General features: G+C 42.2%; 1 protein-coding gene across 6 annotated transcripts; it reads left to right on the top strand.

Annotated features, from left to right (window-relative positions):
* Positions 1-44: 44 nt before the first annotated feature.
* Positions 45-18,572, top strand: MRPL21 (mitochondrial ribosomal protein L21). 6 transcript variants are annotated; one of them, XM_081212601.1, is made up of 7 exons: positions 45-155; positions 4,767-4,827; positions 13,322-13,407; positions 14,671-14,834; positions 16,978-17,030; positions 17,573-17,676; positions 18,410-18,572. In XM_081212601.1, exons 1-7 carry the CDS (start codon positions 95-97, stop codon positions 18,472-18,474), a joined length of 594 nt encoding a protein of 197 aa, XP_081068727.1. In that variant the 5' UTR covers positions 45-94; the 3' UTR covers positions 18,475-18,572. The 6 variants fall into 6 exon arrangements, with proteins under 6 accessions (XP_081068727.1, XP_081068722.1, XP_081068726.1 ...); XM_081212600.1 differs by having other exon boundaries at positions 82-206; XM_081212596.1 differs by lacking the exons at positions 13,322-13,407; positions 14,671-14,834; positions 16,978-17,030; positions 17,573-17,676; positions 18,410-18,572 and adding an exon at positions 6,204-7,860 and having other exon boundaries at positions 68-155.
* Positions 18,573-19,718: the final 1,146 nt, after the last annotated feature.

Here is a 19,718-nt window from a genome sequence, read left to right as displayed (position 1 = left end):
CGACGGCCCCGCTGCGTCGCTGCTCCGGTCCCCACACAGCGCTGTATTTCCGGTTCCGCTGGGGCGGCAAAGAAAAAGGGAAGGAGCGGAGGGAATGGCCGCAGCGTGTGCACTTGCGTACCGGCGCCTTGTCAGCCGGGCGGGAACGCGGGCAGGTGAGGTCGCAGGTTCTTTCCAGCTGCTATTCCGGGACTGCAGTCTCCGTTGTAAGAAGGGGAGGGGGCTCTTCTTCCTGCTTGCAACCTCTTCCTAGTTCTTTCCCTGCCTTGCTTCTAAAGTGCCGTTTACCGCCTTCCCTAAATTGCCTGAGTCCCTTTCTGTAGCTAAGTTTTCCCCATGAGCTCATCCAGTTGCTTCCGTTGATAATTTTTAAGAGAGAACCAGCCCTAACCTTCACCGTTCCTTACTAAAACAGTTCCGTTCTCAGTCCTCGCATCTTTCTGACCTTACTGGGTGCCTGTAGGCGTTTTCCAACGTGTGCGTTCCATTGTCTCTTAGTTGGGCTTGAGGGTTGTATTATTATTATGACTTCATCATTGCTCACGACGACTGTGTACAGTAATTCCTGTTCTGTAAGACAGATACAATAGGGTACAGTATCTGGCTGTTAAGGAGCTAGGTAAGGTCATTTATCCATCCTGTTACAGTAGTAATTCAAACAGTTATTGGTTTTGTTTGTCTGTTTCACTCTAACGTCGATGTTTTAAAACTTTCCACTCTCAGCTTAATTGAAAATGTATTGCGTATAATTGTTATTGCGTATTGAAGAATAAGAGGCCTTTAGTGGTTAAGCTAAAAATCATAGGGAAAAGTGTGTTTTTTTTTTTAAGATACTTAATAATTTTCTTAAAAACCTGAGGAATCAACCTTTGCAAACAAAAGTACCCTACTAACACAAACTACAGAAGAATAAAAATATTAATAGTGATGTTGTAATTGAAGATCTTTTGTGTTACTTCAATTTTTTTTCAATTAGTGTTTAAGGGAACACCTAGTGAACTGAAGTGTTAAGCATGCTGACTGATAGAAACAAATGATTCTAGGATTTATACAATGTAAATATTGTATAATTTATACAATATATTTATACCCCTTAAACAATATAAAGAAGGTTCTAGCAGACCAGCTGCAGGTGTTTCTAGAGTACAATGATTATCTGGATCCAGTTCAGTCAGGGTTCAGGCCTGGTTTGTGTACTTGGTCACCTTTATTAAGAGAGGAGCAGGTGGAATACAACCCTGTTACTCCAGCTTGCCCTCCAAGTGGCTTTTGTTGCTGTTGACTATGGACCAATTACTCAGGGTGGTTATTAGAAACACTGTATTACAGTGGTTTCATTCCTACCAGCATGGTGGAATCCAGAGTGTAGCATGGGTGAAGGCTTTCTAGCTCACTATTACTTGTGCTACGGAGTTCTGTAGGGTGTTATTTTGAGAACCATCCTTGGGCATTTTGGAGCGTGATGCCCAAGTGACTTTTGTGGCTAGGAGTTCCGTTTACCAGCTTGATCTGGTATGCCAGTTATAGATTTCCCATATTGTTGTCCTTTCCTCAGTCACCCCAGAAGTAATGCAATAATTAATTACAAGCATTTTTATACTGCCATTCAATCATATTGCCAGGATAGATTGCAAGAATGAAATAATAAAAATGTCAATCCAAATGAAACCTAATAAACTAAAAGGTCACAAGATCATAAAAGCAGCATAAAACAGTCCTCAAGTTAAACCATTGTGCCCAGCTTATTTCTCGGGTCATAATGATTAGGTGAAAGTCACTGTTCTAGAAAATACCACTGGTTTAAACTGGTTCTGTTATCTCTGTCAGGGTCATAATAGTGAGGCCAGAAGTAGCCTGGGTTTCATTCTCTCTCATTCTGTCTCTTTTTACAACTGATGTGGTGTTCTATATAAAGAGCATTAAGGTTTAGTCTTTTGATAAAATATTGTCAGTTTAAGTTAAGTCTGCTGCAACTGGATTTCTTACAGACAGTGCCAAGCCTGAATGTATTGGATTTGTGACCATTCTGCTCATTTGCCTTCAGTAGCAGTAAAGCTCTACTGGATGAAATGCCTCCGGTCTATTTTTTAGGAATCCTGCAACTATACATTGGAATCTACTCTGGATCAATATTGAGTAGAATTTCAATGACATCATCTGTTCAGCTTCCCTGTTCTCCTACATCTGCTGGTGGAATCCCACTCCAAATCCAATTCATGCCTTCCGGTTTGCACTATCATATGCATCTCCATAATGTTACTTAATACCTCATACAGGAGGAGACCTAGCATGGCAGGCATGTGGGAGAAAGAATGAGGAGGCCCATGTCCACTTGAGAGCCCACCATTGTTGATTCCGGCCTCTCTTCTTAGTTCCACCCCCTCCCCTTTTTGTAGCCTGGTGGAATAGGCTGGGTACCACTTCCTATCCGCCCTGCTGCTCATTGTGACACTGCACACAACCCCCCCCCCCCCGAGCCCCCTGTTTAGTTTGCAAAGCAGACAGCCAAGTGGTGTATGTGGACCCAGATGACCCCTCAAATCCTGGTGTTGGCCCAAGCTCTATAAAGGAGCAAAATATTCCAGCATGCTGTTGAACAAGGCTTAAATCTAAGCAGATGTAGCAGGGGGCATCACACACATATTGCACTTAAAACATGCATGCTTATGAACTCAGAGGAGGATGGTAAAATTAAAATTTGAACCAGCCCAGCATTTTCCAAATAATTTGTGAACCCTCTCTGTGCCTCTAAACTAACTACAATTCTCATACACCAGAGTCTGAATAACCAAGGGAACTTATAGCCTGGAAGGTCTACTGGAATCAAAGTAAGTTATAGAGTAAGAAAGATTAGGATTGTGCTTTTTAAGTCTGTAATCTGTTCACCTAATTCTTAACGTGGTTCCAAGCGTAAGATGAGCAAGAGCTTCTTGGATCCTCCTGTGTGCTCAAAGTGTAGTGACAAAATTATAGGAATTTTTGTGCTACTACAAAAAGCCAAGAACCCACTGGCTATGAAATGTATTGCGTGTATAAGAGTTTGGTAAGTATGCCATCAAATAAGCAGCCAGAATTCCATAAATAAGGTCACCACTGGTAACCAGAGATTTAATTCTGGTAAATAGCAGGGAAATCCTGCTGTATATTGCACTGCAGGAATGATGTATCTTTTGAAAGCTGCTGCTAACACAGGGAAGTGGAGAGTAGCTTCTTCAAAATGCTGCAACGAACCATTAATGTCATGGGTTTAAACAGAGGGGCTGCTTTGTGCATGTATGCATTCAGACACACACAGCTGCTTGTCCCCTTTGGAAAAAAATCTCCTTCACCGAGTAGCAGGTTCAAAAGGGATCCACTCAAATGCAGTGAAAGCACTGAACCTCACTGATTAATTAGGAGCAGTGGTGGGATCTGGAAACCTGTGAAAGCTGATTTCTTCCAGTTGCATCCCCACCTCCACATTGGACCCTCTAGGGCAGCATGCAGTGCAATCAACCCTCAGGAGCAGCTTGGCAGAGAGTAAAAGGGGCTGCAGTAGGAATGAGGAGCCATTATAGTATGAGTGCAACCATTTGCGTGTTTCACAATCCAAACCACTGGTTGGCTGCCAAGCAGATTGAAAATTTCTGGAGCCTTATCCCCAGGTGACAGGATTTTAGATCATTAAGAAGGAAAGGACTCTGGTAATAACTGCAAATTTGGGTTTTTCTGCTTGTAATCAAATATAAAATGTGCTGATTAGGCTATGGATACTTCATGGACTCTTAAAGCCTAATCCTGTGCAGAGTTAGAAGTGCCCAACTCCTTTTGACTTCAGTGATATTAGGCATGCCAAGTCTTCATTGGATTGAGCTCCCAAGACTAGAACCAGAAGGAAAAGGGGTCTCCAAGGTTTCACTCAAGCAGCTGCTTAAAGGAACTGCTGAAATAACTTCCCTCATTAAATAGTCCACATTTTCATGTTCAACCCCTGTAAATAATTACTTAGTGCAGGTTGTATTTTTTCCTTGAAGGAAAGTAAGTCGAGTGCTATGACTGCAAAATGTGATTAAACTAATAAGCTGTTAGGAATAGCTGCTTCCAAGAATGGATTTTGACTAATCTTGCCATTAATTTGGTCAGGTTAATGGTCATCATTTTTACTCTGCTCTCATTATTTCTGAGGCTTGCTGTCTACAGTAGAAGGAGTTATGTTTAAACTGTTTTTAATTTGATATTTTCCAGCTCACTTAATCTAGAAAAGCTAGCATTGGAGTGCTGGAGCCAAACTCACGAGGTGGTGGCCTCATATGCCTTCAGGCCAAGTCTCAGGATATTGCCTCATGAAGGCACATGAGGCTGCTACTTTGCTAAAGCTGATCAGGTCTGTGTCTGGTCAAGGCTTGAATGGGAGACCAGCTGGGAACAACATGTACACCACCTTGGCTTCCATGATGGAAGAAAGGTGAGATATAAGTGTAATCAGACAAATAAATCTCTGCAAGATTTCCTTGAGCCCACTTCTGTTTCACCAAGTCTTTAGTATTGAAGGACTGCAGGGACCTTTTGAGGCTAAATCTTGGTGCCTATTAATATTTTTGCTGTTAAGGGAAAAAAACCCATTAAAGTTCTTAAAGAAAGGGAACATTCACATCCCATCTTTCTTTTGACACAACAGCCATTCCCACTAATTATGGAAATGGCACAGCTTCATTGCTTATTAAAAGCAGGTTCAGGTGTGAATCTAGTGTGATTCCTTTGTTTCTAATTCCGTCTTTCTCTTTCAGCCTCTCTGCTATGGTCTGCAGCTCGGAATCAAAGTTCACAAAGCACCTCATCACAGAAAAGGTAAGATTTGTTTGTGGCAGAACATGCGTCATCTTTCACCTCTAGGATCTTGATCGTCCTCTGTTAGAATTATTTTTATCGCATTTTTACTCTGCTCTTCATCTGAAAAGGCTCCTCGAGCTGCTTACAGATATTAAAGGCAATCCCGGCTCTCAGGCTTACAGTGTAAAATATCCTAGAATTGTAGAGTTGGAAGGAACCCCAAGGGTCCTGTAGTCCAACCTCCTGCAATGCAGGAATCTCAACTAGATCATACGTATCAGATGGCCATCCAACCTCTGCTTAGAAACCTCCAAGGGAAGGAGAGTCCACAGCCCCCCTAGGGAGACAGTTCCTCTGTCAGACAGCTCTTATAGCACGAAAGGAAAAGGGATAATGAGGGGAAGAGGGAGGGAAAGCAAACACTGGCATTAGATCTTAGTTACAGAGTTATTGTAATGATCAGCTGGAATGGAAACAGTTCAAGGAGAAGGCAAGGCAAGCATTGTTCTCTCAGCTGAATGCATAGAGTGGCTCTCTTTCTCTTCTCTCCCTCTGCTGCGGCATTATGGAATGTTGCTGCAAGATGGGGGAATGTTGAGGGGAAAGGGAAGGCCTGATGGAGCTGGCTTCTCCGAAGAATTGATAGTTGGAGATTTCAGCAGAGACTCGCCCCCCCCCCCCAATCTATCCTTCTGCTTTAAAAACAGAATTACCATGTTAGACCTAGGACCTACTAGAAAAACACTGCACCATAAGGGTGCAGTTTCAGGAACCTCATGTGCATGCATGTTAGTGCCACACTGGAACTTTAGGAATAAGTTCCCCCAAACCTCCTTTTGGGAGAAAGAGCTACACAAAACAAGATAAGTGTTAAAGGAGAACTGTGACACATGCAGAAACTCCATGCTGGTATGCCTCTTCTTGGGTGGCGTAGGCCATGCTGTTCCTTGGCCTGTCATGAGGACAATCAAAAAAACCAAACTGTGGATTCACCACCAGCACTGCATAGTTTGCAAGATTTGTATGTGCATTTTCAAGGCTTGGGTGTACACACTGAATGTGTCATGCCTGAAAAATACCTCTTGCAAGAGCAGCCCTAGGAGGTGCGCTCTAGTAGAGGCAACGCAAAGGAATTTCATTTAATATTTCCCATCATCCTCAGCTTGGCTCTGTGCCCTGGTTCTTCTTGAACAAGAGGCATTCATCAGTTTTCCATGAATTCTTCCCTTCTCCTTATCAGACTCTTGTATAAAGAGAACTGTCAAGGTAGGGAAAGATACTCCACCTCGTAATAATCCTAATTGTTTTAGCTAACCTCTTGGCTGAAAGGTAGAAAATTAATATTGGTGTGCTTGCTTCTTAGCCTAATCATGTTTCTTCCTACTTTAATGCAGTTCTAAAGAGTAACTCGAAATACACCCTAACTCCTCGAGATTTTGAACTTGCTCGCAGCTTCGGAGTACCTGGTATAAAAGACACAACTCCAAAAAAAGTTACAGTGCTCCAAAGCGTCACCAGTTGCATAAAGTTGCTTTAGAGAGAGCATTCATGATCATCATTATCACATTACAAAATTGGTTGGCAGCTAAGCGGTGAACAGCACGCGGAGATAAGGGGGAAAGCAAGTACTCTGCAGCCTGTGCCTCTCCCATCCCTGTGCATCATGAGTTCAACTAGTACAGAACGTAATGCAACCAAGGACAGGAAAAGCAAGAGGGGCAGTCCTAACACCTCCGCAAGACCTCGTAATGCTCTGGACAAGATGATGGGGGGAACTGCTTCTGAACCCTGTATCCCCTCTTCCTCCCTGGCCTGGCCTTTACAAACTGCCCTTGCTGGCTCCCCTCCTGATGCAGGCCCGAGTTTTATGGAACAAACTACTCCTTTGAATGATAGCAAAGGAACTGAGCAGCAGGACATTCAGAGAAAGTATAGTGGAGCCAAGACTCACTCTATGCAAACTCATAATCAAAGGAAAATAGCTGCTGCAGCTGCACAAGTAGAGCCACTCAGACTTGATGATAGAAGTGTCGATGAGGAAGTAGTTGACCTCACTTGCGAAACTTCAGAACCTATAGTTGTTGATCTCACACATAACGATTCTGTTGTGGTTGTTGGAGAAAGTGGACAGCAGCCCAATAGAGAGTTCAGACGTCAACCATTGTCTGACAGTCTTATATTAAGTAGTGATGATGATGATGATAGCGGACACACAGAGAGTGATGCTCTTGCCACTAGAGAGCTGCCCAGAGAAGTGGGAAGGAATGAATTTGCAAGTTCAAGATCCTCAGGCACTGTGTGTTGTCCAGTTTGCATAGAGAGCTATGCAGAGATTGTGCAAAGCGGACGGCTTATAGTGTCAACAAAATGTGGCCACATCTTCTGTAATCTGTGCCTCAGCAATGCTCTTGGGCATGCAAACTTTTGCCCAACTTGTAGAACGGAACTCACTCAAAAGGAGTATCATCCAATTTATATATGAAGACCTGGGTGTTCCTGAACACAGTCTAATGCGGCCTTCATAAACATGAGTGAACTCCAAAGAACACACAAAGTATATATGACTTATATATGACAGTTAGCAATTTCACTTTTTTCCAGTTGGCCTCATTATAGTCCAGTTATACTGTTTAAGCTTCATTTTGCTTTAAGGTTTTTTGCAGCTCACATTTTTTGAGGTCTGTAGAAGTTTGAAGAACAGCTGGAAGGATATGTCTGCTGTTGCCACATTGCTTTGTGCAGATATCTCATTTCAGTTCTTCTAGTTCTGTTGCTGCTTTGAGAAAAGATTGTTATCTAGTGAACTCATTTATTCAAGACTAGGCCATTCATAGTCATCTATGATAATACAACCTGCAGTTTCTTTTTGCAATTTGCCTTGTAAAAAACTAAAGCCAGTCTATTCCATATCTACTTGTTTTCTAGTGGCAAACATCTCTTTCTGTTGATGTAGCCCCAATAAAGTTCCATGATCTCATAAACAGATCAAGATTTATAAAACACTGTGGCTCATTTCTAATACTGCATACATAAATGATTTATTACAAATAACTTTTGGTGGTCCGAGTCTTCTCTTTAATAGAATACAGCCATAATGTTAGATCTGAACGGCTTTTCCTGTCCAGGCATTTGCTTATGGAGGAATTCATAATGCAGTCCATACCAATGTTGCCACTTGGGGCAGAATCAAATTGATATGAGCTAAACCATTTATGTGAAACACTCCTCAAATGGTTGGAAGAGGATAAAGTAATGATTTGCTTCTCATAAATGGTTTGCTGTGGGAAATCTACTTCCATAGGGACGTGTTTCAAGCAGCAAGCATGTAAGACTTGAACCGCACATGATAAAGTCAACATGAGTTGCGGTAACTCACTTTCTTAGCCCTGTTATGTATTCATAGTAGAACTATGAATGGCTTGACATGTTGAACTTTTAGCTGCTGCTGTACTAATAGGTCAAATTGCTTTAAAATGTTTTATGTCGCTAACTCTTGAATTAAAGGCTCTCTCTTCAATGTATGCCACCCAGTCTTCAGTTGGTAGAAAACATGGGATGTCGAGATAATGAGCAGCATCTCACCAGGCCTTAATCTGCAAGGTATATGGGCTGCTGTGAGTCTCATAATATTTTTTCCATGTTTCTTCTTTATTAGATTTTAAATGAGTCTCATAACATAATGAAACTTCACCCATTACATCTTGGAGAGCCAGTGTTATGCTTCCAATTCAGCATTAGATTGAACACCTTTTTAAAAGGGGATGTTTCCTTAGTCTCCCTGCAGCCTACTATAGGGGCCTAACTGCACACACCCCATATTAGACTTGCACGTAGCCTGTCAATCATGTGGAATTGTTAGGACTTCCACAGATAGAATTGTCTCCCTGAACGTGGGCTATGGGGATCAAATACTCTCTCTGCAAATGCATCTGGTGTTACCAAAACCTATATGCAGCCCCCAGCTTTCGAATGGAAGTTAAGTAGAGTGCTAAGTAGTCTGTCACTTGCATTCACCCCTACCATCACAGCTTCTGTTCTGTTTGCACAGGCACTCTTATTAAAGAACAAACTACACTTTGCCCAGGGACAGACCTTGGTAATCTGGTGCCTTGCGGGGTCCAAATTTTGCCACACACCCTTCCCTTGTGGTGCCTTCCGAAAGCCAGGTAAGGGAGGCATCGGGCTTTGGGAAGGATGCACAAAGCTCTGGCAGGCTCCTAGAGCTCTCCCATCTCATTTCCAAAGCTGGGAAAGTGCTAACTAGAAAGTTGCAGAATGTATTTTTGAGGTCATTTATTTGAGTCGTGAGGGGAAAAACTGAATTCCTGTGTAGAATCCTTAATGTACACCAAACTGGAGGGGTACAGCAATGACTACTCTTGGCCAATGCTGTATGGAACCTAACACTTCACCAAACTAGTCTTTGCATAAAAGTTTTAGCAAAACTATGTGTTAGGGTGCCTCAACCCCTTACACAGTTTCCTGAATCCTTGCAGTGAAAGGGTGTGGGGTTTTTTTTAGGGGGGGTGTTATCTAGTGGCAGTTGAAAAACTGCACCCAAGTTAGCAAAATGCAGTAACAAAAACTACATCTGCATAATGGACTGTTCTTGATGGTAGGCAGCAATTGCCATGTGACACCATGACAAGGATAGAATAATATTTAGCAAGTGAGACAGAACTTAAAACTATCATATTCAGGTGGGTTATTGCATGCTGTTGTTTGACTAGAGACTGGACAACTCCGTCACAGAACACTACACTATTACTTTTATGGCATATAAACAAAGCCATAGGCTATGCTAATAACGGATGGAATAATTGACAGAATTCTCTGCTAAGTTTTGTGACCTCTGCCATTTCTCAAGGACAAGGTCACAAGCATCTGAATACAATTTACCCGCATTTAAAAAGAAATGAGTTCTTAAAGGACTGTCAGTTTTTATGTGTGGTTTTCATTTGGTGATGTATATATAATTAATGTTTGTGAGGTGCCCCCCCCTCGGTATTCGTAAAAGAATTTTATTTTTGCAGCAAAAAAGTAATCTGAGTACTCCAGTAGTCTTTTAAGGGCTTGGCAATTAAATTATGCTACTCTAATTTCTTTCAAATACTAATTCTTTAGCATTCCTAGTATTAAATAGCCCCTGCTTTTTATTGTATTGCTCATTTTTCCTTTTTGCCCACTGGATGTACCTTAGCAGAAGCAGCTCAAGACCCATAGGCGGTTCATGCATAGGGAAAAATATTCTGTTTCCTGCTTAGGCTTATTATTAGCAGGTGAAATCTTTAGACCAGATTTCTTAACTGGCATTGTTCTCTGCCATCTTCAGCAAGTGAGAATATGTGTTCTTGGGTTCTTGCTCCTCATGAATTCTGAAACTTTTGATCTACAGAACCAAACTACAGTTCCAAAGTTTTGAAGGTAGTACTTATTTATTTGGAGTTACAGATTTCCAGAGTTTGTGTGAACCTGAAGGAATTCTCGCCGTCTGACAGAATACTGATGGATAGCAAAAGGAATGCATATTTGAGTTGTCATTTTTATGCCAGCAGCCTAGGGTCTCTTGCCAGGCATTGCATCTCCAGAAAATGTGTGCTGTCAAAAGCTGTCACTATACTAGAATTTTTAGGTAAGCTAAAGTGCAGCTAGCTTCTGGGAAAGCCAATTCAGCTTGGAAACTGACAGCCAGTTGCCCAGGTAGTTTGAGCAGTTGTTATTTATTTGACACCTGCCCTTCAACATGAGGTTCCAGGGTGTGGGTTGCAATAATTTAAAATACAATATTAAAAACCATTAAAACATATCATGATCAAAAGAATATCAAAGATGCTATGAAATTTGCTTATTAAGACACCCTTGGGGAAATTTATTGTACTGACATAGGGACGCACCATTCTTTCTGAATGTGTGTGACGACTCTTCACAGGAGTACAGCTCACAGTGTTAAGGGGGAAGCCATATAGAGAAAGGAGGAGGTATACGCAAATATGTGACAGGTGTCTAACCTCTGGATTTCACTGCATGAACTGTATAATGTCTTAGGTAAGTCAAGAGATGGCTTAATCCTGTCTTCCAAAAACCAGTACATGACTGCCTGCAGAGCCTTCCTCAGCCAGCTCCATAGATGGGTTTACAGTCAGTGGCTGTTCAAGATAATGCTGGCCTCCCTTTTTACTTGCTCCTAGCTCCTAGGCAAGTAACCAGTTAATATTCTATTATTCACACAGAAATCTTCAGCATCACAGGGCAGGTGTATCTGGTACTGAACACTTCTTGCCTTAACAGATTAAAAAACAACACAACAGCTCTTTGTATTCAATGTTCCCTGTTTCATTACTCTACTCTAAATTCCCTTGCTTAGTTAAGCTAGTTCACTTTTCTGCATAAACAAAAAAAACGCTTTTCATCTTAAACAAAAATCCCATCAGGATTCCAATAGTAACCAGTTTTGAAAGGGGTGACCCAAACCCATTTTTGCTCGTGCTAGAAGGCATTACTGAACTCCCTTAATCATGGTGAGTGCAAGGGTGTGCATAAATTATGTTGTAATCTATGCATTCACAAATCACCATTGACTTTCTGACTTATGGTTGTAAGATGCATGTGGCCATTGCTTCATTTCTCCCACTTGGCTCCACTCCTGGCACAAGTAGGATAAACAAACCTGGAAGCTTTGTTTTCCCCATTACATCTGAACTAGGGCTCATGCTTTGTTGCTCCCTAACAAGCCACAGTCAGCAGGCCAACCATAAGCAGTGACTTAAGATTGGCTAGCAATTGTTGCTTATTAGAAAGTTTAAGGCCCCAGTCCCTGGTTCAGACATGGTGTGGTGCCAAGGTCGTCTGCTTTGTTTCTCCTGCTTGCTCCAATAGAGAACAGAATGAGGAGCAATTGGGCAGCATGTACTACATAATACATTATGAAATTACCCATAATGACCGCTGTATCGTTACAGTGTCTAGGAAGCTGCTTTGTATGCAATCAATCACAGTCTTAACTTAGACTAATCAGCATAATAACAAATCACCATTTAGTAGGGAACGCATGTTTTAATGCTCCCTAATGGCAAATTCCTTGCTTGTAGAAATACTTTTTAAAAGGGAGGTACCGGGGTGTAGCCTGAGATAATCCTATCTGAATGGCATGTACTATGGTCTTACCCCGTTAATTCTTCTGGTTCTACTTCTCCCAACAATCATGTTTCCTTCATAATCAGAAATTTTATTTATCCCTCTCTTTCACCATAAATAGATTTACCATTGGCTAGGTGAGGCCTTTTCAAATTGAGGTGGGGTAATGGCAGGTATGGGGAACTGTTGGCCCTCCAGATGTTGCTGAACAACAAGTCCCATCAGCCCCTGCAGACATGGCCAGTAGCAAGGGGGTTGGAGTTCAGTAACACCTGAGTGGAAGGGGCAAAGCTTCCCCAGACCTCTATAGCACATGTTCTTGTTCCAAGTAGTGATGGCTGGTCCCCATTGGGGCTGGCCACAGAGACCAACTGTAGGTGGAGCCAGAGTCAATGACAGGCAGAGCCAACTAATTCTAGTGTTGTCCCCATCCTCCTCTCTGCTGAGTTTTTCAAGGGCACAACTGAGACTAAGGAGAAGGAAGCTGACAGGCAGTGCTACCCTCTGGACTTTTTGTAAGTAAGAAGGCAGGTAGGGTGGGGGCTGGCTGTGAGTAGAACCAAGTAAGTGAGGCAGCTCCCCAATTGTCCTAATAGACCAACCTCTGCTGGTTCCAAGGTTCCAGTGGAATTGTAGCACTTGTGCATTGATTTCTGATAATTTGCAAAATAACTGGCTTACACCCGCATGTTTCAAAATTCCAATCCCATGGACACATGCCTCAAGTAAGAAGATCTCCCTGCTGGGTAAGACCAAAGGCCTACCTAGCCCAGCATGCTTTTCTCACAGGGGCCAATTGAAGCAAAGCCTATGGGAAGTCCACAAGCAAGACATGAGTTCATTAGCACTCTCCTGTTCATGATCCTCATTCACTTGTTCTGCACAGCCAACATTTTGCCATCAGGGCCGTTTGCACCACCAGTTTTTTTGAAAAGGAAAATGCCTCTGGTTTCACACCAACACAAGCTTTGGATCTCCATGCCTCAGGTCTCACTTCGTCATTGCTTCGTATACCCAACTTCCCCATCACGTTCTGAATCTTTTTGGCTGAACTCCTCTTACTGATTCCTGACTTTTGGGAGCAGCTGTGAAATTGGCTAGATGGACAGAAAACGGACGTCTATTTCATATAAAGATTCCGTAATGGGACAGAACCTATCTCTAGTTGTGGTTCTCACTGTTAAAAGATATGAGGGAAATAGTTTTGGAAAACAAGATGACAAGGACTCTTGGGCTATGTTTGTTTTTGTTTTCTCTGTACGGTATTGTTTCCAAGAGAAAGCCATTTTCTTTCTTATTTAGGGACGATATTTGAAATACCCTTATAGGCTCAAGTGCTTGGCTATTACATTCATAAAAGTATATTCTTATTTCGCAGACTCCTTCCAAAAACATCCTTAACTTCTCCCCCATATCCTGAAATCAAACTCCCTGATCCTCTAGAAGAGGCCGAACACCACAGAGGTAAATACACATAGCTGTTCAAAGCCAAAGGGTATGGCTGTACCTATTTGCTGTATTTGTTTTGATTTCTCATTGTCTTCATTTTTTTCTATTTTGCATCTTTACAGTTTGCATGCCTAAAGAGCATTGAAGCCAAGCAATGCAGTGTCAGGGACTGGCAAGGGTCTGAGGAGTGTGTGGCGGAGGCCGTGGGGCCAGAGTCAGATCCAGTGGAAGAGGGCAGTGATTTATGAGAGTTGGTGCCTCCTGCAAGGCAGGAGCTGGAAGAATGGGGACAGTCCGAGCAGTCAGAGATAGGGAGGAGTTGCAGGATGTGGGTAAAGAGCCAGGGCTGGATGGAAGAAGTGCAGAATCCCCTCTGTCTTCTTCTCCGTTGTCCTCCAGCACCAGGAGGGGCTTGAAGAGGTAGGCAAAGCAACAACTTCCATGTAGGAGAAGCCACAGGTTGCTTGCATGTATCCCATCAGGCGAGGGTACTTAAGTTTGGGTGAAGGCATGGTCACACTGTTGCTCCAACAGTCCTGCTCTGAGCACAAGTCTGGGGAGGGATGCCAGCTACTTAGTCGCCAGAAGCGTATGTGCATACTTTGCGCACCTTAGGAGCTACTGCAAGTGTGTGTTTTGTCAAGAAAGAATTAAACTACCAGCCACCTGTCCTCTTCTGGCTGGGTTGTGCTCAGGACATGCAGTAAGAGATAAAAGAGCATGGGGACTGCCTTACACAAAGTAAGACCATTGGTCCATCTAGTTCAGTTTTGTCTACAGCAGGGTTTCCCAAACTTGGGTCGCCAGCTGTTTGCACTAGAATGTCCATCATCCCTGACCACTGGTCCTGCTAGCTAGGGATGATGGGAGTTGTAGTAAGCAATTGGGGCAGAAGGAATGGAAGTATAGAGAATATGACGCTGAAGTTCATAACATGTGGGTGGCAATGGCTATTATAAAGCATGATTATTGATGAAATGGACAACAAAATAAATGTTCAGCCCTGGAACTGCTCATTGCAGACCAGAGTAGCCACTGAGTATACAAAAGGTTTAACTTCAGTGGATCTTCAGAACCGCTCACTGCAACTTAGGCCTTAGAACCAGTTTTTGTAGTTGTTGGACAATGAGGACTGTGATGTGGATTATTACGTTATTGTGAAAGAACTATTTGCTTTATCGGCAGCTAGTATCTCACACACACACACACACACACACACACACACACACACACAAAATTCTCACCTCATTTATTCACTAACTTACCATTTTTATCCAGAGATTGTTCAAAAAGTAAATGAACTAATAGCCACGGGACAATATGGAAGACTGTTTGCAGTTGTTCACTTTGCCAGCAGACAGTGGAAAGTAACCAGCGAAGACTTGATTTTACTTAATAATGATATACCAGCTGAATGTGGAGACAGAATCCGAATGGAAAAGGTAAGCTTTATATTAGCAATTGCTTTATCCTCCTATATCAGACATATTTCATTGGTGTCCTCATTTTTTAAAGTGATTGGATTCCCTATGTTATTAGATGGGTGTCAAATAGGATGTTAAATATCACTAAGAATGTTTGGGCTGATTCAGACAAGCAATGCTAATTTTCTCCATCTTTTGCCTGTAAACTTGGGCATGGAGAAAATTTAGTGGGAGCCACCTGCTTATATGGGGACAAGGACAGTAATGCCCCTGACTGTAGTAGCTTGAAAAAAAGGACAGCTGTGATCCCAGAAATGGCTGCACCTGTCCCCATGTAAGCAAATGATTAACAATAAAATTTCTCCATGCACACACAACACCAGTTTGTATGGCAAGCCCCATGCTCTGTCTTCACAACGATGAAATGTCTAGAAATATTAAAGTGGTTACTATTTTGGGTGAACACCCTTGTCTTGTTAGTGCTTTGATTCTTACTTTCATCTATTCTTGTACAAGCTGGTTGACCTTCATAGGCTCCTTTAACCTGTTGCTATGGAGGGAGGGATGTTGTTTTTAACTAATTAGTGCTTCGCAGGCATTGGCATCTTGGAAATTATATGGAAAGCCAAATTTCAGATTCAGGGTTTCCGATCCCAGAATTAAATTTACGATGGTACTAGAAAATCACACACACACCATTTGTATTTTGGGAATTAGTATCATCTTGCTCTTCTCTTTGCATATTAGCACTTTACAAGCATTAATGCTACGTAGTAAACTTTATGAGTCTCTCCTATGCTCACTGAAAAGAGATGCTAGAATTCTTATTACTAGGAAATGACCTAGTATAGAATAGAATTCTAGCCACAGGTATCAGCTGATCTTTGATTTTACTTTCATTATTTTTTGGAGGAGGGGAAAACCAAATATACCGTGAACTTTCATGCAGACCAGAGGGGTTCATTTGCCTAATTCAAACCAAACCAGTCCAATGTCATTCTCTTAGATACTGCTCATAAGCATGCTACCCATGAGCATGTTTTGAGACTGCTAACACTGGCCTGCTTTGTTGCTGTCCAGATATGGCACACTTACATGTTGACAAATGCACCTACTCTGATTTGTAAGCAGGACTGGAATTCACATGGAAATTGTGGGGGGTGTGGGTGGAATATCCTTCAGTATCTAACCTAATCCACTTTTAACACTAACACAGCCTGTTTAATCAAAATACCCCAAGTTGTCATGAAATGAAGTTGTGTTTAGTTCATCAGCATGCATATTCTAGTCAGGTGCCCTGTTATGGAATAATTTAGCAAGAGAAAAATACTTCCCACAAACCTAGTTCTCTGGTTTCATTTCAGAGAGGCCTCCCTGGGGATTGTGCTCCTTTCAACCACATGCCACATCCATATGTGAAACGGATCAGGTGTTTGCAGAAAGCTGACAGCTGGGAGTGCTAAAATTTAGATCGGGGTGAAAAAGTCAGGCTTTCATGTTTAAGCCTCCAGTAACTCCTGACCACAATCCTGTCAGGATATAGCACCGAACTAGAACTTAAGAAGTTCCCAATTATCAGCTGTGTGCAGCATCACAGTGCTTCACTGGCTTGTTAGAGTTGTGGGCAAATGTGTTTAAAAGGCAGTTAAGACACAATATTGAAGTTCCCTGCATTGGGGTGCTGCTACCTGTTTTCTTGAGGTTACCAGCTCTGAACCCCAACAGCTGCTGCAGAGCTGTGAGTTTTCAGTGGTGGAGCAACCACTGGTATACTTTACCCTCTTCTTTTGCAATGTGTGGCTCTTCCTACAGCAGCTAAAGAAATCACTTCATGTGCGAAAACAGCTATTCTGTTACTTTTCCCTCCTGTCTCACCATTTCACAAAAGCTAATGATGTTGTCTTTTGTTCGAAGTGAAGAGGGATCTTAGTGTATACCCTAGGTTGGGGCCAAAAACACAGTTCTCACCAAAGACAGTATTTATTGATTAGGCTAGGGCCTGCTTCTCCTCTGTGTTACCCTTCCTTAGTCAGCTATAAGCTGTGGCTAGAAAACTTCATTGCAAATGTAAAGCTCCTTTTCCCCCAAGTACGTTGACAACATTCTGATGGTGTTATGACAGTCGTGTGGTGACAGATGTGAATTATTTAATCTTGTCCAGGTATTGCTGGTTGGTGCAGATGACTTCACCCTGCTGGGAAAGCCACTGCTGGGGTAAGGCATACTTTAGAATAATTCTCTCTTGAGGTCAGCTGCCACCTTTATTAAAATGTTTTCAGACAGGTGCAATTAGGGCAATAATAACAACAACAGAACCCCACAATAAAAACCCCTAAACAATACCCCAATGAAGAGTTCAGCTGCTTCAGCTTTTATAGTTGGAGTCAGTCAGGGCTCCGCCCTCCCAGGCTGGGTGGAAAAGGCAAGGCAAGGAGCAGGTCTTCCAGGACTCACAGCCAAGATGGTCTTGTAATGGTGGGGGAGGCAATTGTTAAATATTTGGGGCCACTGTGACACATGGTATTCTCCCCACCCTGATTTTGGGTTCTTTTGCACGTGACAAAAGCAACCGTAAACAGCTCCAAACATAATTATGCCTGGGAACCCATTCTGTGATGTGAAAAAAACTAGAGATGTAGCCCAAAATGGACCCATAGCCTTCATGTCTGCTTTTTTTCTTTTCTTTTCTCTTTCTACTTTACCATTCTCGGTTTGATTAGAATAAAATGTACAATGTTTTCCTCTTTACTATAAAGGAAGGATCTAGTCCGTGTGGAGGCAACCGTCATTGAGAAGACGGAGTCTTGGCCAAAAATACGTATGATAATCCGTCGAAAGTCTAATTACAAGAAAAAAACGAGTAAGATGAAAAATATACATAAGCCCTTCTCTATCAAGCTGTAGAATGCTGTGATGGCACCTAAGCTGGTGTTATGTCTAGAATCAAAGAATGCAGTGTCCTATGTGTCCATAGAATAGCTGGGATGGTGTTCCATCAGTTAGAATCCCTTTCTTTTTGCTGGTCAGTTATTCCTGGTTTGGCTTTCACTCTCCAGATCTTGCCTATGAAGCCAAAGATGTTAACAAGCTGAAACAACATCTTTAGGCTAATCTTAATCAGCATGCTTAGTAAGGAACAAATGACAGCTTATTCCTCAGTGCCTCTGGCAGAAACCTTTAAGATGTATGTGATGAGTAGAAACTGAAACCTGAATAGATTTGAAAGTGCTTCTCTTTGTTTAGGATTATTTGACTCTTTTTGTTAACATACAGTGGTGCCTCGCAAGACGAAATTAATTCGTTCTGCGAGTTTTTTCGTCTTGCGAATTTTTCATCTTGCGAAGCACGGTCAAGTCGCAACTGCACCTCTTCAAGCGGTTTTAAGAAAAAGGAAACAAACTTGCAAGACGTTTTCGTCTTGCGAAGCAAGCCCATAGGGAAATTCGTCTTGCGAAGCAACTCAAAAAACGAAAAACTCTTTCGTCTTGCGCGTTTTTCGTCTTGCGAGGCGTTTGTCCTGCGAGGCACCACTGTATTTAGGTAACTGAACTCCAAGGCTGTTCTCTGATCTGTGTTTTTCCATTCTCTTTCAGTTTTAATTCAGCCACAAACTGTTCTCCGGATAAACAGCATTGAAATTGCTCCTGTTCTGTCATGACGAATTGTTGGGCTTGCAGTTTCAGGGCGATATGAAAACTGAAAAATATTTCAGTTGCATTTCATTTGTTGTCAATAAAGAAAACTATTATGAAATAACTTTTGTTCAAATATGATTTCTAACTTGATATAGATTGTTCCGAAACTACTGCCTTGTGAAATTGGCGGTTAAGGAATGATTGACAAGATACCCCCTGCCCCATCTGAGCTTGGTGTAAAATAATGTGGAAAAGACTACGCAGATTATAACCCCACCAGCTTCACACACACACACACACACACACAAAACAACAACAACACACACACACACACACAGAGAGAGAGAGAGAGAGAGAGAGAGAGAGAGAGAGAGAGAGAGAGAGAGAGATGAGACCCTGCAGCAGCCCAACAGCCATGTGTGGTGGGGTTGACTGATTTGCCTCATGTTGGCTGCCTGAGACTGGTGATGGTTTGATTTTTCCACATGACTCATTTCATGCTAAATCCTCTACCTGTAGTTTAAATATCAGAATGAGTTCCCATAATCATAACATATCAGTGAACTGAATCAGATGTCTCATTTAAAACAAGCAAACATATTCTTAACTTGTTAACATGGTTGATATTATTTTCTGTGCTGCAACAGTGCAGCCTAATCACCTCTGATTCAGCTCATGCCTCTTGTGCTGCAAAGCAATCTGCGACTCTCCCAGTGTTGTTGCAGCTCCAGCCATCCTGGGCAATGGTCAGAGATTACTGCAACTGGGGTTCAACATCTGGAGGGTCCCAGGTTCTCCATCCCAGCTCTGAAGCTAATGCTGTTGCAGAACACTTGTTAAAAGTAAGTAGTTTTAAAATGTGCCACAGCATATTTTGTCTTGAGATGAAAATTGCTTTTTACTCACTTTGCTAATGCCATAATTGAGACCTCTACTTCAGTCCTTCAGTACTCAAGTTTAATGAGCTGGATTAGCAATAGTGTTAGTTTCTTCCATTTCCTGATTCCTGCTGATGAAGAGAACCATTTCCCTCCTTCAGTCCTCTTTAGAGAACTGCAGAAAAACCACTTAGCCAAATACTAATGAACTGTAAGGAGCAGCCAGCATTGTTCCATGGGAGATTAATTCATTGTTTGTCCGATGAGATATCTGTTGCCATCGATTTTGCAAGAGCACTACATAGTGTCAACCTACTGATCTATTTATTCCTCAGAATGCTTGCATAGCGCAGAACAAAGGCTGGCAAATTAGGTAACATTGCACTTTT

Source organism: Podarcis bocagei (genome assembly GCF_964188305.1).
Source record: "Podarcis bocagei genome assembly, chromosome: 1".
NCBI lineage: Eukaryota > Metazoa > Chordata > Lepidosauria > Squamata > Lacertidae > Podarcis > Podarcis bocagei.
The sequence above is the reverse complement of the archived record's forward strand: the minus strand, read 5'-3'. Positions and strand labels throughout refer to the sequence as shown.